The 13,556-nt window shown below is 39.0% G+C and overlaps 1 protein-coding gene across 8 annotated transcripts in view; it reads right to left on the bottom strand.

Annotated features, from left to right (window-relative positions):
* The window catches only part of AKAP9 (A-kinase anchoring protein 9), a 104,000-nt gene extending 90,677 nt beyond the window's left edge, over positions 1-13,323 (bottom strand). For 7 of the 8 annotated variants that reach the window (XM_015617738.3, XM_015617740.3, XM_015617739.3 and 4 more), the window contains exon 1: positions 13,086-13,316. In XM_015617738.3, coding sequence (XP_015473224.1) covers positions 13,086-13,133 — 48 coding nt within the window. In that variant the 5' untranslated portion in view covers positions 13,134-13,316. Of the gene's footprint in view, positions 1-13,085 lie in introns of all 8 variants that reach the window. The other variant, XR_001519398.3, reaches the window with a different exon arrangement.
* Between the last annotated feature and the right edge of the window lie 233 nt (positions 13,324-13,556).

The following is a 13,556-nucleotide window of genomic DNA, read 5'->3' as shown; positions in this document are numbered from 1 at the left end:
CAGAGGGTTTCTCTAAAAGCATTTTAAACTCTAGGTAAGAGCAGTCCTAATAGTTTATGACCTTTTGACTTTAATACCACTGAAACAACTTACTCTGACTTTGTGGTAGAGCATTCTTTATTATCAGCAAGATAAAGGTGTCAAATCTGAATAATTTTTTTCAAGAAAACTTTAAACTAACTTCTACTACCACAAAATAACATTGACTGCTTAATGAGAACAAATGTTCCTCTTACTAGTTCTAAAAATCCCACACTCTAGCTTCTCAATTAACATCAAAACCCATACAGAGTAATTAACACAAGAGACTGAAACAATGAAATTCAAAATATCATATAAATGTTTTATTTAATTCAGAAACACATAAAAATCATAACCTATGGCCATCTGCGCCTGCCAGTTAGATGGCAACTCTAAAAATACCAAAGTATGCTGAAGTAACAGTTGCCAGTAACTCCACAAAGTGCTTGTCAATCAAATTACTGGCAACCTGCAAGTTTATATGTAACACAGACATTTTATTCCGCTTTTTAATTATCTTAACTTTTTAAAAATTAAGGCTGACATTTTTCATTTTTATAAAGATTGAACTACTGACATTAAAACTGTAAGATGAGAAAATAAAGAGCTTCAAGAAGAAAAGCAATAATTCTCATGTTTCTAATAATGGTATCCTAAATACAAATTACTTACACTAAATTTAATTTTGAGCATTACCAGAGTCATTTATTTTTTTGCTTACATGCATTTATGTAAGAAATAACTATAAGCAAAGCCTGTATCTTTTCAGCTGAAGAAAAATCTCCAGAATAAATTCACTTTCACTTGTTTTATAGCATTCTGTATATTACTTCAAGTGGGCTCCTAGTAAACACTTGAAATCCATTTTCCTCACACAACTAGCTACATGGACATTATGGTCCAAATTAAAGAGGTGTTCTTCCCCAACCTAAATTAATGAAGATAACACCTAAAAATACAGGCTTATTTTAGGGAGCATGGAAAGAATGAAACAGTATCATAAAGTATCTTAATTGCTAGTTACTGCACTACATCACAAAAATGCAGTTTTTATATAATCCTTTAGTTGCACAGATTAACCCAGCTCCTCAGGATATAATATAGTACTGAGCTATTGAGTATATACCTATTTATTTGTTGCTTTTTTAAAATTAGCTTTATATTGTGTCTAATCTAGTACTGTGAAATCAAGTATTTGAATGTTATTCTCCCAACAAAAAGGATTATCTTATTGCAGTTGCTTCTGAAGAATAAACTTGTATCTACTATTTCCTAAATTCTCCCACCACCCCAGTATATACTCCAATGAAACAATTACATGAGGAGGAACAGGAGAGAGGAAAACAGAGCTCTGTTGGCTTCTAGCTCCCCTTAATTTCTCAATCAGTATTTGATCCCACCAGCCCATTATTGTCCAGGATAACACCTATGACGCTATCAAATAACATAATTCTATTTCTCAAGTTACTCTTACGTTGTTTCAGATAAAACTCAAGAATATTACCTACCCAAATTGACCACATTAGAAAAGCACAATTTGACTTAAAGAAGGTACGAGAACAAAAAATATTCCGAAATTGAGATGGTAGGCAGAAACCAATTTTGGGGATCGTCCTCCTGTTTCAGGATATGAAAACAACAGTGCTGGCCACTACTGAGAAATGCAGGATCCCTTCCTGACCTCAAGGTGGATGACACAATATCACCTCTTTCTTTCAGTCACCAGAACATTCTTTAGGCTACTTTTACAGCCTCGTAATGAAATGGAAATTAAAAATTCCTCCTTTCTGCCAATGGGAAAGTGTGTGAACTTTCCTCTATCATCTTTCATGCTGCTAAGACTTCATGAGTTTTCTGCCAGCCTGTTCATACAGACTGTCAAAGTATCTCTGACAAGAAGCCCTACGCCACAATTCACTAACCTCTCCCAAAGGCAGCATCATCTATGAGCATACAGAAGGCACACTCCCTCCAGTTCTGCAGGTCATTTACAAAATATCCAACTGTACACCTGAAGAACACTACACAGCACCAGCTGGATGTTTCTTCAACAATCTAAGCAGAGCAGCCCAGCTAATTTTCTGCCCACCTTACAGACCACCTATCCAAGTCACCTATCTCCAGTTTGTACAAACAGCCTCTAAGTGATCACATCAATGTCTTCCTAAAGTCAAGGTAAACAACATCCACCATTCTCTCCCCATCTACTGAGGCATTTGGTTCATCAGACAGGACAATTAACTTGCCCTTGATCAATTTTGATAACGCTGTTGGCCTTCCTGTGCCTGAACATGGGTTTCAGGAACATCTTCTCAGACACCACAGCCAGGCTGACCTGCCTATAGATCTTGATACTCCTCACACTCCTTGAATATGGAGCTGATGTCTGCTTTTTTCCACCTGCTTCATTTGAAATCTCTGAAGGCAATGACCTTTCAAAGATGAGCAAGTAAATAGCCTTGTAAAGATAGCACCCAGCTTCTGCAGGATGCTGGGATGCACTGTACTCAGTCCCATAAATGTTCATACATCAAAATTGCTTAAGCAGTCCCCAGTTTCACCTGTACAGTGGACAACACTTCAGCCCGCCAATTACGCCATTAAACTCAGGAACCTGGAAAGCCCAAAGTCCTCACCGCAAAGAGGCAAAAAAAGCCTCGAGTGTTGCTTCCATGTCCTTTTGCACCAGATTATTTTGAAGTCTAATCCTCTTCACCATGTTTGCCACCCACTTCAGTTTAGTACTGTCTACATATAACCACACATTCTTTCCACTGCTAATAATGTAAATACTGAGTGACACAGGCTTTGTGGAAGACTGAATGACCACCTACTTTGAGAGTAAGCCATTAAAACAAATAATGTCAAGTCAAATTTTCTATTCATTTGTAACATGAAATGATGACTGTACCTTAACCAAGTCTTTAGTTTGCTTATAAGATGATGTCACACAGTGTCAAAAATCTTCAGAACTTTTAGCACATTCTGTTAGCTTAGCCCTAGTTACCTAAAGGGGGTCTCCTACTAACAGCTGTGCAGATCCCCAAAGACCTTAATGTTGTCAATTCATTCAGAGAAGTCTGTTTCTTTTAAAGAGCAGTCTGCCAGTCTTTTGAGACTCCCTAATGAGTATATGCAGAGTCTTACTGATAACTGCAGGATAACTCCAGGCATGGTTACAGTGTATTATTGAACATCAATGTGGCTTCCAGGGGGCCAAGGCTGGGAATAATCAACTGTTTCTCAAAAATCATGAATATTGATAAGAATCCTACAACAAAAAGTCCTGACACATCTACAGAAAATTGTAGTCAGGCAACTACCACATCCTGTGGAATCCTAATCAATATTCCCATAGTTCCTCCTTCCACAACACACTAAATAAAACACTGCAAATTCTGATCAGTTAGCTTTAAAAAACCAACCATTTCTAGTGCTCAGGGCTTTAAAGATTCAATGATACTGCAATAGATAATGAATTTCATGAACAGAATCTCTATCTGAAGAGGCTTTGTCCAGACTTCTCTAGGTAGCTAATGCAAGAAAACTGAATCACAAAAGCATTTGTCATTTGTGCTGATGCTTCAAGAAAGCGGCTGCAGTTATTCCTGATTAGCAGAACTCCTGCACTGCCCAACAATGCATATTTTTCCTTCCTCCTGCACTGTAACATTTAGTCATTATACTAAATGAGGAAGAAGGGTTTATTAGATATTGGCCGAGAAAGGCTGACATAAGTATTTTTGGATATTAGAAAATGCATAAACTATTGACTTAATTTAAGTCTCTGTGTACTGTTTACATTACCCTGATTCATGTAAATGTTACTTTTCCATCCTAAGAGGAAACAATTGAGTTGCATTTATGTAGAATACATATAATTTTTTCCTCTCCACAGTGTCCTCTTTAGTAAAAATGTAGCTACAACAGAGATACTTAAAGATCAAAAACTGAGAGAAATAAAACCCAACAGGAAGAGAGAACATGTAAAGGCACAGCAGGATCTCAAGAGTTGTGTTTGCATCTGATTTCTCATTAACCAAGAAGTCTGAAAGAAAGAGGCATCTTTAGAATAAACATACTATGTCTAAATAAGACTTGATTAATAACCAACACAAGATCATAAATTTTTTCAACTTGACAAGCACCAACTGTCACAGAATCTGAGAGGTTACATCTTTGGCAACAAGACAATCAGCTTTTCAGATTCAGATCAATTGTTTAAATTCAGTTCATGCTAAGCAAGCTGATAGCCATTCCTTGTTAATAAACACAAGTGATGTGATGACTTCCATCCAGTTGTCAATGCAATCTTCTCAGGAACACTGCTTTGAGTTTCCAAAAATTCTATAAAAGAAAAAATTCTAGAGAATTTCTGTGCATTTTTAAGTGATTATTCATATGCATTGTGCCCACCCCTGGGCTTCAACTCCGTATAGAAACTGAACAAAATTTACATTTTCATTTTAATAATTGTTTGTGGTTTTAATTCTTTTCTTTTTTAGTAAATTGCAAATATTTTAGAACAAGTCAAACTCACTTGTTCTTCACTATTTTCCCACCTTGTTTATATCACTTTTACATTAATTCCCACCATGTAGAATGTCTGGCACTGAATGGACAGAGTGAGAACAAAGCCCACAAACTGCAACTTGTGAGAGAGAGACACCTCTGCGAGGAGCAGAGCAGACATAAGGGAAGAACCAACTGCAAGAATTTCATGCTCAGTGTGCAAGGCTTGACAAGCTTGTTCTATTTTGACAGGCTTTTATCACTTTTTACATGCTGCTGAATCATGAGAAAAGCAAGCTCACAAAGACATTGATATTGCTCACAAAATTGCACTTGTCTGTGGAGTCTTGGGTATTTTTTTGTTTGGGGTTTTTTGGTTGTTGTTGTTGTTTCTTGCTTTTTTTTAAAAAAAGCTCAATTTAATTCCTGGAATATATTCCAAACAATCAAGAAAATCTAACATATCCATCTTTAAGGAATCTTATATCAGGACATCCCTTATTTCTCTTAACGCAGCAAATTAGGCTAGCTAATACAGCATGCAACTGAAGAGACCAAGACAAGGTTTTCTTATCATTGTTACTGAGCATTACCTGTTATAGTAAGACATTTCTCCTATATGCCTTTTAATTGAAAATACAAATTTGCAATATGTATTTGAATAAATGTATATGCAAATATATGGGTTTTATGTTAAACTGGTTACCTCCCTTAGATAATCTCAATGGACTTAGAAATACTTAAATATTTTCCCCTTGTTTTGTGGCTAGATACTGAAGGTTTCTTCACAGAGAAGTATTTAATGACAAGTAAAAAGGTCAGCAAACAAAGCCAGGATTAAGGGATAACCTCTTCTATCAAATCACAGCCTACCACTGAACTCAGATTTGAATAAACTGTTATGCAACTTACTCTGCTTATTCTCTGGACACCTATTTTATCAATATTTACACAGAAACATGCTCAGTCCCAGAATCCCATCTACTCCATCTCTTCAGCTCCACCAATCTTCTTGGGTCTTGCTCTATCATAGTTTTAGAGATAAGCTATAATTCTGCCACAGCAGTAGTTTTCATCAAATCTAGACTTTCCTCTAAAAATATGGCAAAAATGGTATATATTCTCTTTGTCATTATTATCTCACATTGGCAAGAATTTTCAAATTTCTTCATGTTTTGAGATTTAGATACATAGTCCAATAGACAACCTCTTCTTTGTTTTGCCATGATGCTACAACTTGTTACAACTGGGATTTGCTCACTCCCTCACTATGTACAACTTAGGGTTTGGTATCTAGAATCTCACATTTCTTTGCCCAGATGATAACTGCTGAATTTGTTCTATCTGGAAACTTCGGGGTTCCATTTTAGAAGAGGAGAGAAGTAGCAGAACTCATTCCATACTTCCAAGAAACAAAGAATTCTGAGAAATCTGAACATTTTTATTAATTGTTCGGTCTTTTCTCCACTGGTTGTAGGAAAGGTAGTTATAAAATATTCTCAAGAAATCACGGGAAAACAAAGATAAAGGTTTCCTTCAATAAAAAGGAACACCAGAACCATCAAGACAATATGATGTGCCAACTCTTTGCAATCAACAGACAAGCATCTCAACATAAATTTCAGGCACTATTTAATTATGTTTCAGCATAGCAGTTAAAAGACGGCAATTATCAGCTGTGTTTTGTTGAACTGTGGTACAGTTATCATTCCAAATTCAAAGTGACATGCTAGCTTGTATCAGTAACAAAATTATTTTGAAACAAATACATAGAAATACCTTGAAATCTCTCTTTGTGGGGCAGATATTTAAGACAGAGCTTTCAGACCCTAAATTAGAATTCCCAACAATTGTGTTACTGGTATATAATCTTATGTTGCAATATACAGTAGCTCAACAAAGTTGGACCTGCTTCAGCAACCTTATTTTCTTTTGTCCTCATTTTCATCCAATTTTTCACTATTCCACACTCTAAGATGCTAAAGTAACCATATATTATTCTACAGTTAATACCTTTGTACATCAATATTTAAAAGCACCCAGTTAGTTATTTCCTATCAGGAAAAAAAATACAGGCTTTTCTGGTAACACCTACATATGCCAGAAAGTCCAATTTCCTTGGAGTATCAGATACACTTTACTGAAAATCCTTTAGAATGAATTTGTGGTGGTGATCAAGCTTATTTCCAAATAAGCACCAACAAACAAACTTTTCTAGATTCTAGTTATAACAGGAAAATGAATGTTTCAGTCATCTGTTTTGCTATTGCAACATGCATACTAAGAAAATAAGTAGTTGGAAGGAAGACTGCAGAAATGAGGGAGAGACTAGTGCTAAAATGAAGAAAGTATTGAAAGTAAGCAAAGAGCAACTTTGTGCTTTCTTTTCTGTAATTCCTTCTCCTTACACAAGAAACAAGAAAACATTTTAAATTGCATTTTTACAATGCCATTTCTTGTTTTCATAGTGCTACCAACAATACTGTGTTGACTTCTTTATTTTTGTGAAACTCACAGCATTTTGGATTAAAGAACAATTCTCTCTAAACTAACAAAAGAGCAAAGGTCACTTTGAAGTGATATTTCTCTGCATTCACAGAAGAAAACAAGTATAAATTACAGCTCATTCTACCTTGCACCACTATTGGAAAGTATAGAGCTACTTTAAAGACATGAACAAAAGGGCACATTGACAATAACATCTACAACCAATAATCAAACCCTGTATGAAAAGCAAGAACAGATCTCTGGAAAGAGGGAAATGGAGATCAAAACAATATGAAAAAACCCCACACTCATAAACGGGAAGACTTCTAGTAGTTTTAATTTAAAAGAGAGTTGAAATCCAGATTTCAATTCAAGTACCTTTTTTTTTTTAGCAAGTACCTAATAGAGTCCACAAAAAAATTGAACACATGAGAAAAAAAATAAACTTTTTTATTTTTTCAAAGGCAAAAAAAGAACCTCGAGTAAATTGTAACGAGTTGGTAGTCCTATTATCGTCAAAAGAAAAATAAAGTAAGTCGCACCACTTTTTCTGCTATTAGGCATACAGTGTGTCTTGAAAATGGTCTCACAGATTTCCATTTGATCTCTCATCCAAGCTTATCACCACCCCAGTAGCAACCACTTGTCTAGACAGAATACATTTACATCTCAAATGTATATAAAATCTTTTTTCTACAATACAACATAGATATCCACTGCTTTGAACAAAAATAAATGCATGCACAACAAGCTGAACACCTCACACTTTGTTTCTTTCTCACCTCTACTCAATTTCTGTCCTATCTTCTTTTACTCAGAAGTTTTAAAACCACATGTATTCTCTCCAGCACAATGTTCAGTCCTTGTATCTGTGATTTTCTCTACAACACAAACTAAGCTTTTAAGCTTACTCATGTTCATACTCATGTTCATAATATAACCATACTCATGTTCCAAATATACACATACAATTCCACATAGCTTCTATTATTTGCATTTAAAATTGACAGAGATGCAAAGGAGGGAGTAGATTGAAGCCTGTAAATGAAAAGTCAAACCCCACAAGTTCAGAAGAGCCTAGAAAAAGAAACAGCTTTGCAATACAATAAAAGAATGCCTATGAACTAGATAGAGATTTGATATAGATTTCTGAGGATCTTCATGTGCAAGAAGGGTTCCTTCTGTTCATTATAGTACTTATTCACAGTTTCACTGTACTCTCAAGACAAAGCTTTTCCACAGAAAACTTCCAGAAAACTCTTAAAAGATCAAGTTGCTTCCTCTCTTGTCCATTAATACGCACCAGCATCTTCAGATATAGACAATGCAGCACTGCCATGACAATGACCCTAAGTTAGCTCACTTGGTTAGAGCATGGTGCTGATGGCACCGAGGCTGTGGGTTCAATCCCCATAAGAAACTGTCTGAAGTCACTTAAGAGTTGAACTTGTTGATCCTTGTAGGTCCCTTTCAACCCAGAATATTCTGTGATCTGTGACTTCAGTGATGAAAAGCTCTTCAATAACCACTGAGATACTGCTTTTTTTCCTCTTCAGGTAAATTACAGGGAGTTTAAAAGGACTGTGTTTTACACACAATCTATACTTTGAGGTCTTCTGGGGGATTTAAATTAGAGCTTTAATCACCGAGTCACATAACTATTCCATGTTTGCTTGACTGTTTTATTTTAAAAAAGCCCCAATGTATCAACACTTTTCCTTGAGACTTCTAAAACACCTCAGTCCAAAGAGGCTAGAGATGAGTGAGGAAAATCTTTTTCTCCCATCAAAAAAGAAAGACATAACAATGCAAACAGCAAACATTCCCAGACTCTTAGACAATGCTATTTTAATAATACATATAATTTTAATCTTCATCCATCTGAAATATTTGCATGCATGACCAGATGACAAAATATACAATTATTTCTTTTGACTATTCAACTTGTGAAGATAACTTGTTAAATTAGTTACACAACCTGTAATACTTGTCCACTGAGAGCCATTAGAGCTTCCCCAACCGACATCACTGTTCCATCTGTTCACTGATTTTCTGGTATAGATCAAAAGCAGCAACAGTCCTTACTCTGTTCTCAAGTGTTTAAACTAAATCAACTCATTAATTTCTTCAGATTCTCCAATAGTTACATAGTTTCTTAGAACACTGCAACAATATATTTCAAACATTCATAAAAGCTCTGAAAAACAAAACACTAAAGTATGTATTTCTAGCATTGGACCTGAAATCCTATACCAATGCAAAAGAAATTTACGAAGTATATTAGTATATTTCTCTTGTTCACCCCTCCCATGGAAAAACAAGCATACCACTAAGGCGTGCCCTTTGCTCACTACAAATTTAAACATTTGTTTAAATACTTTGCTAACTAAATTTCAGTCCTGTAAAATGGATCATTCCATAAAATTTGCTTCATCTCAGTTTTGCCAGTTACAATAGCTGTGCCCTTTCATATGTGTCTGTGTGCCTAGAAATTAAAATATTTTTATAAATTTCAGAAGCTTTACACTAAAATACCCTCAGCCACTTTCTGACAAGGGAATCCTGGTGTTTTTATTCTGAAGCTAGCAAACTAGCTCTGTAGTTCTGAAAGCTGATCAACACAGTGCCACATGTGAATAAGAAAAGCCAGCTACTAAGCCACTAAATAAATAAATGAAATTAAAATACTCAACCCAACTACCATAAATGGTACCCTCTTCAATGTAAGATGAGCTTTCCAAGCAAACTGATGTACAGGGGAATCCACATGTAGCATATCATATCAGGATCTTCAACCACTATCCTCTGTAGTATTTTTTTAAGACCAGATACATATTCACTATCTCAGGCCATCAACAATATTCCAATAAGCTCCTCAGCAAGACACATCTGATGGATTTCTAATGTCACTGTGTTTTAAGGCACTGATCAACCTAATAGCATGCATCTATATTTCTACTGCTGGCACAAATCATCTCCCTTCCACTTTATGTCACAGTCAACCCTGTTTTCCTTAACTGGCCTTTCTGAAAAACACTCTTCTTGCTTCTTCATAATGACATCACAAGGTAAGATAAAGAAATGGACCATTTGGAGGAGAGGGGAGTTCTATGGAGGAACTAAGAGATCATTTCAATGGAAAGGAGACAGACATTTACAGAGACTGGGTTAATATTCAGCAGATTTACCTCACGGCAAATGAAAATGAATGACTACAGGTCTGGAAAAAGGAGTATGTAATTTACTGGGTTTAACTCTGTGCCTCCCTTGCCTTTGAAGGCTTTTAACAGACAGAACAACAACATATGATGCAAACTGCTTCATAATGCAGACTTGGTGTAGTCCCCGAAAATCAGCAGGTACACATGAATATTGGTGAGTCTGCATCAAGACTTTTTATTCCAATTTTCAAATTATGTAGTGGCAAAGGCTGTGTGTTCACACCGAGACCTATTCTGCCAGGCTTGCCTACACTTAGCGCCATTCATTCAAGGTAAGATTCGCAATGCAGCTTCTCATTTCCAGTAACAATAAAGGAGGACTCAGAAGAAAATTAATTTGCAGAAAATCCACTTTTAACACACTTCTCTGTAAAAGATGTATGTGGGGGGATAGCGTCTTAGAAGACATCAAGAAAAAGTTCCATTGTAGATAAACCACATGCTACATTTGCCTACTTGATATCAGAAAAAAACAAATAGTTGCTTTACAACAAGGTTTCATATGCAGACACTGAGATTTAGCAGTGCCTACTTTAAAAGAAAAAAAACAAGTCAAACCAAACAAGAATCCAGGTCTCAGCTGTGAATAACTCCACTCTTAGCAATGTACCAACCACCTTCATGGCATCTACTAGGCTCTTTTACTAGACTATCAATTACCTACCTTCATCCTGCAGTTTATGCAACATCTTATTTAAAGTTTCTAACTTCAGGTGGATGGTTTAAGGTGTGAGCAGTACAGCAATACCTGCACTTTTTGGCACAGTAACAACATAAATACATTTTCTCAGCTGTTTTATTTAAATAACTTTCAAGTGATAAAGCTCAAAAGTTTTCTGGATGCTTGTTGGTGTGATTTGCAGAAAATATCCATTGGAGCCAAGCAATTTTAGGATATGCTCTGATTACACTACTGTGAAAGTGTTTGACAAAGAGAAAAGTACCTGCAGGAGCAACTCCTGCTTCCATTCTCTACTAACACAATTTCTTATTTTCTGCTTTTATCAGTGACATTTGTCACTGAAAGATTGTGACTTAATCTCTGCTACACAACACATTTTTACATTCACATGTAAAAAAGGGGAAAATGCAACAGATAGCACCAATAAAAAAATCTGACAAACTCACACTACTCTTATAGCCCCTTTTCACACAAACCATGTGTAGCTTTAAAGAGTGACAATGACTTAAATCACAAGGGATGTTTAAAAGCATAGAATACTAAAGTCTTCAGGCAAATACTTAAATGGACAGCATTAGGTTTTAGACAGAAAAGACTAGAACAATAGTGAAAGTTATGCATACTCTTAAAATACAGACTAAATTAATAAAGTGTACATGTCTTTTCTCAAAGTTTGAGGGAAGCCACTGAATTTCTGCTAGAGTCCTGGTTTTTGGTTCAATTTTCAGTAATTGTCATTAATTTTCTGTGTTAATCCCAGGCTAACAAGGGCAGAAAAATCCAAATTCTTCATTGTGATTTATAATACTGGCAAATCTACTCCATTTGCTCTGTGAACTACTTTCCAATTTTCTGCAAAAGAATTAAGCAATCTGTGACAGAATGTACTGCCACTAGGATCTAATTTTTTCCAGTGCCCAGTGCACTACAAAACGTTTTGCAAACACCACTCTTGCCCTAAGTATTTAAGGAACGGGTTTTTCTATATAAGCATACAACTCCATCTAGGAGCTGCTCCCAACAGACATTTTGAACCCAAACAGAAATACACTAAGTTAAGTGTTTTACTAATACAGCATAAAACCTAATCAATACTTCACTGATGAACGATATTTTTTCCATAGTCCGCATAAATAAGACAATGATGTTTTATAGTTTCATCTTCCACTTCTCTTTGTTTTGCCTGTACTATGATAGTACTTGGCTCCTGCCAAGTTACATGCATATCTTTAGCATGAATGACCAACTTCTGAACTCTTATCATTTAGCTATGACTACAGGAAGGAAATAGATGATACCTAACGCCAAAACACTAATTTTATCTAGAATGCCATTACTTAGCTTATCTCATTAACCACACCAAAGCTTTCTTTGAAGTTAAAAACAGGTCCTCCTGAAGTGTAGTCTGGTCTGGTGCCCAGAAGGCGAAATGCTGTGCAGCCGGTGCGTACTGAGCCATGCTCAGAGTAAAATGATAAGCTCCCCGATTAACCCTTGGGTTAGTCCGCAGAGCAGCGTCTGAGCCGCCTGACAGCCCCGTGGCGGTGACGGCTGCGCGCAGCTCTGCGGGCACCGGCGGGGTCCCGCGGGTGACTCACGGCACAGGCACCGCGCCGTACCACTGGAGGCACCGCTAATCCTCTGCCTCCTAAGGCTCTCTCACGGCATTAGCTCCACACCGAGGAGCAGCTGGCGGTTTCATAAACTTCCTTAAAGGTTCACAGGGTTTCCCAGGCTTACGAGGCAAACGGGATTCGCACCTCGGCTGCGAAGGGTAATGAGGTTAACGTTCCTTCTCCTCTTCCTCCTTGGCTATTCCTCCGCCCGGCGCCGCAGCGGCCGCTGTCCGGGCTGTCACCGTCCGGCCCCGTGACGGGCACCTGTGGCGTGCCAGGTGTCGGGGGCCGGCGTCGCCGGGCACCGGCACCCACCGCCCGCCCGGGAGCGCAGCCCGGCCCCGCGGCGGGCGGGGGAGAGCGGGGCGGGCGGCACAAAGCGCCTCCTCCGCCCGCGGCTTTGTTCGCGGCGGGGCCCCGCGCCAAGCCCCTGCCGCAGCCCCGCTCCGCCGCCGCCGCACCGCGCGGCTCGGCCCGGCCCCGCTGACAACCACCCCCGCCCTCACCTCGCTGTTCCCCCGCCACGCCACCGCCTCCTCCTCCTACCTTGGCTTTCCCAGCCTCCAGCTTCTTCAACCGCTCCTCGTCCTCCATGGCGTCTGTGCGGGAGAGCAGGGTGTTACCGGCAGCAGGAGGAGGAGCTCGCCCCGCACCCTCCCCTTCGGGCGGTCACGCTCGCTGTCCGGTCCGGTCCGGTCCCGTCCCGCCTCACAGCGACGACAGCTGCCGCGGCGGGGCCACCGGCGCCGCCATCTTCAGCTCCACGTAAACACGCGGCCGGGGAAAGTGACGTGTGGCCGCCCGCTCCTCCTCCCGCCGCCGCCGGCCCCTCCTCCCCGAGCCCCGGCCGTTCCCAGCGCCTCTGTCCACCGGCGACCCCCGCCCGCCCGGCTGCCGCCGAGTCCCGCCGGAACCGGCCCCGCAGGAGCGGGTTTGACCCCTGCAGGGGAGCGGCGGCGCCGGGGACAGCGGGCGCGGACAGGACCGGTGGGCACACCCCCCTCCACACCCCGTCCA

Source organism: Parus major, chromosome 2 (assembly GCF_001522545.3).
Source record: "Parus major isolate Abel chromosome 2, Parus_major1.1, whole genome shotgun sequence".
NCBI lineage: Eukaryota > Metazoa > Chordata > Aves > Passeriformes > Paridae > Parus > Parus major.
Note: the sequence above shows the minus strand (reverse complement) of the source record. Positions and strands in the feature narration are given on the sequence as shown.